Source organism: Frankliniella occidentalis, unplaced genomic scaffold (genome assembly GCF_000697945.3).
Source record: "Frankliniella occidentalis isolate FOCC.00 unplaced genomic scaffold, Focc_3.1 Scaffold329, whole genome shotgun sequence".
Taxonomy (NCBI): domain Eukaryota; kingdom Metazoa; phylum Arthropoda; class Insecta; order Thysanoptera; family Thripidae; genus Frankliniella; species Frankliniella occidentalis.
In genome coordinates this window covers 117,033-120,234 of record NW_026267452.1, presented here as the reverse complement: position 1 = coordinate 120,234, position 3,202 = coordinate 117,033, and the positions used below count along the sequence as shown (strand labels likewise).

General features: G+C 52.4%; 1 protein-coding gene across 1 annotated transcript; it reads right to left on the bottom strand.

Moving 5' to 3' along the window:
• Nucleotides 1–923: 923 nt before the first annotated feature.
• On the bottom strand, nt 924–2,260 carry LOC127751067 (KRAB-A domain-containing protein 2-like). The gene is made up of 3 exons (XM_052274043.1): nt 1,939–2,260; nt 1,706–1,860; nt 924–1,633 (listed from the first exon to the last, which is right to left on the bottom strand). Exons 1-3 carry the CDS (start codon nt 2,225–2,227, stop codon nt 1,406–1,408), a joined length of 672 nt encoding a protein of 223 aa, XP_052130003.1. The 5' UTR covers nt 2,228–2,260; the 3' UTR covers nt 924–1,405.
• Between the last annotated feature and the right edge of the window lie 942 nt (nt 2,261–3,202).

Here is a 3,202-nt window from a genome sequence, read left to right as displayed (position 1 = left end):
ACAGAGGCGATGGCATAAGCCCGCTTATATAGCTTTTAAGCAAAAGAGCGGGCTAAAAAATCTGAAACAATAGGTCTCAAAAACGACGTTTTTTGAAAATATTTTTTTTATGGTTTCCTAAGGGGTAACTCATCAAAGTAGGGCTCTCCGGGCGAAAATGTTGTCTGTTTTGCTCTAGCGCAAACCGTTAAGGCGCTAGCGGGTATTTTTGCCGGAAATTAGCGAAAAAATTCTAAACCCTGCATGCTTAGTCGAGGTGATTGGCCGTTGACGGGCCGTAGGCCCGTACCTTTGTGTACATTTTCCCACTACCCGACTCGGGTGTCAGCGCCGCAGTCCAAGGTAGATGTATTCCAGGCGCGTCGCAGCGTAACAGTGTTTCGTGAGATATCGCGAAGCCTGTTACGCGAGACGTGGTCTGGCGTACATCTACCTTGTAAAGGTGTCTACGGATCCTTTTTCGGGGAGCAGGCCGGGAGGCTGCATAGGGACTAGCGACATTACTCAAGAGACTACAAGAGTTTGAGTATCCTCCAGGGACAATGAGAAGAGGGGCCGCAGAAATTATTACAGGGACTACAATATGTGCAGTGTTCTGTGAGACATTAGGGGCATCCCTGTGAAATTTAGTTTCCCACCGGGTTAAAGTTGGCTAGGAAAAATTATTTCATCAATTTAAAAAAAAATCTCAAGAAAGGGATCAATTGAACAATTTAACACGTTGAGTGCGTTGGGGCCCACCCCGAGGGTCACAGCATTTTGTCCCATTTTTTTTTTGGGGGGGGGGGCGATCACCCCCCTGTCGTCTCTAGAGAGCCGCCTGAAAGGTAGGCAATTTGCTCCACAAACCCCTGTATGTAGGCAACCGACAGTGCATGCCCCCCCCCCCCTGTCAGCCGGATCTTAATCCGCCATTGGGGCGAGGAGGCCTTGTCCAGCTGCTGCCTGATGCCTCTGGATGTTGCCAGCTCTTTGGCAGAATGTGCACAAGAAACCGGCATGCGCACAGAGAGTGTGGACAGGTCGCCCACACCCTGCGCAGGTCTCGTTGAATGCAGAGTCGCGCCCACATCCAGTGCACTGCTGAGCCGATGTGCTCGGGACGTCCCACCCACTGAAGCGCGGGGCTGACACAGGTGTAACAAGCTCAGGGCGGGAGCGGATGGCTGCCAGCGCACGAGCGCCCTGGACCTGGACCGCGGATGCATGAGGGGAGAGAGAGGGAGACCGCACGAAGGTACGCGTCCGGTAGGTGCTTGGGCGAGGGGGTGTCTTGAGAGGGGACGGGCGGGTCTGGGGTGGAGACTGTACGGGCGGAGGGCGGGCGGTAACTCTGCGTCCTGCGCAAAGGGATATGAAAGGATATAGAGGAATATTGTTGTATTGGACACAACAAGAAGGGAAGTTAGACGGGAAGTTTTAAACCGAGGGGAGGTTGTCCGGGAGGGGGTGGTCGGGGGCTGCTGGGAGGGCTGCCGGGGCCGCCGCTGCCGACGTTAATACCCTCCAAAAACTCCTGGAGTTTCTCTTCGGTGGCCATTTGAGGCACCGTGGTACTGGGTATGGCTGTTGTGATTCCCACCTTCATCATGGACGTGCCAAAGACAGCCTCGTACGGCGAACGCCCGGTGCCCTGTTACGTAACATCCAGGTCAAGGACCGACCGGCGACATCCTGGCGCGGTAACTTACTACCCCCACTCTACCTGGTGAATGGCTCTGTTCTTTTTGGACGCCACGTATTGCAGCCCCTTTACCCACTCCGTCGAGTTGTATGTCATCATCCAGGCGGTGAGCATGTCCTGGATATCTTGGTTAGCACGTTCGACGCTCCCCTGGCTCTGCGAGTGACGAGGCCGCCCTACCACATTGCACAAGGAATAAGACGTCAGACAATATTAGTTAGAATATAATAGACTCTCTTGGACACCTTACTCACCATGGACAATCTTGAGCTCGGGCCACGTCTCTCGCAGTGAGTCGATGATGGCGTTGCAGAACTCTCTGCCATTGTCGCTCTGGGGAACCGTGGGAGCGCCAAACACCAAGAAGATACTCAGCACATGCTCAGCCACCTCGATGGCCCGCTTTGACTTCAATGGGCGAAGGTGGATGAATTTGGTCAAGTGGTCCTGACACACCAGAATCCACTTCCACTCCCCGTCAGCCATGGTTTGCATATCGACGAGGTCGATCTGCATTCGGTCATTTGGTTGGTTGAAAACCATGGGTCCGACAACCAGCCCTCTCCTCTTCGTCCTTTTCTTCTTCAGGCAGGTGGGTCACAAATCCAAAAATTTCTGGATAGCCACCTCCGTGACATTGGCATATTTTTTGCCCAGGGCATCTTGCAGAACGTTTCTACCTTTGTGCTCTGTCGCCAGGTGAGCCTCCAAGATGACGTCGTAGAAGTCGCCAAAATTTCATGGTGGTTGGAGGGGGGTTTCCCACGCCATTACCTGCAATGAGCCGGTCTTCTCCATTGATTGTGCAAAAATATTGAACCGTCTCAATCGCCTCTTATCTTTTTCTTTCAGGTACTTTAAGGTTGGGCTCTTCAGTTTCTCCAACGCCTCCTTGATCTCCTTTAGGAATTTCCTGTACGTTTCCTCCGAGAAGTAGTTGGTGTTGTCCGTGGTTGTCTTCAATCGTCGATGAATTCTTCTAGTCTTGCATTAAATCTTGTCTTGTCTGGCACCGTCACCGGATCAGCGAACTGCACTCCAGCCATCTTTCCAACTGACCTAACAGGGACTCTGACTCTAATGGCAACCAGTCTAACAATAGTACTTCCCCCTTCGGTTTCAATTCGATTTCTCCTACCTCTACATTCGATTTCTCATACCGCATTGGACATGGCCCGCGCGCCTTTGGGCCAAGTTGATGTAAACTACCTTGGCCCGCCTTTTGCCCGGCCCAACTTGGTGCAAACCAGCTTGGCCCGACCTCCCCTGGGCCAGGCTGGCGTAGACCGGGCCAACCTAGCTTGGCCCGAGCATCGGGGTTGGTCCGTAACATATGCTTGGATATCACATCACTTACTAGAGCCCGTACGCATTGGTGCAGTGGCCGATCTACGAGTCAATTTATGCTTGGAGTAGGCAAACTTTTTTCTGTGTGCGCCTACTCGCTGTGACACACGGACACGAGGTCTGTACCCCCCTTTTTTTTAGAAACATCTTTATTATTTTTTTTTTGTAATA

What these genes read in the sequence shown, in the direction of transcription:
- LOC127751067 (XM_052274043.1), bottom strand. Translation starts at nt 2,227, where the DNA reads ATGGTTTTCAACCAACCAAATGACCGAATGCAGATCGACCTCGTCGAT. An exon ending in CGAGCTCAAGATTGTCCATG is followed by an intron (nt 1,861 to 1,938) that starts GTGAGTAAGGTG and finishes GCAATGTGGTAG; the next exon opens with GGCGGCCTCGTCACTCGCAG. An exon ending in AGAACAGAGCCATTCACCAG is followed by an intron (nt 1,634 to 1,705) that starts GTAGAGTGGGGG and finishes GTTACGTAACAG; the next exon opens with GGCACCGGGCGTTCGCCGTA.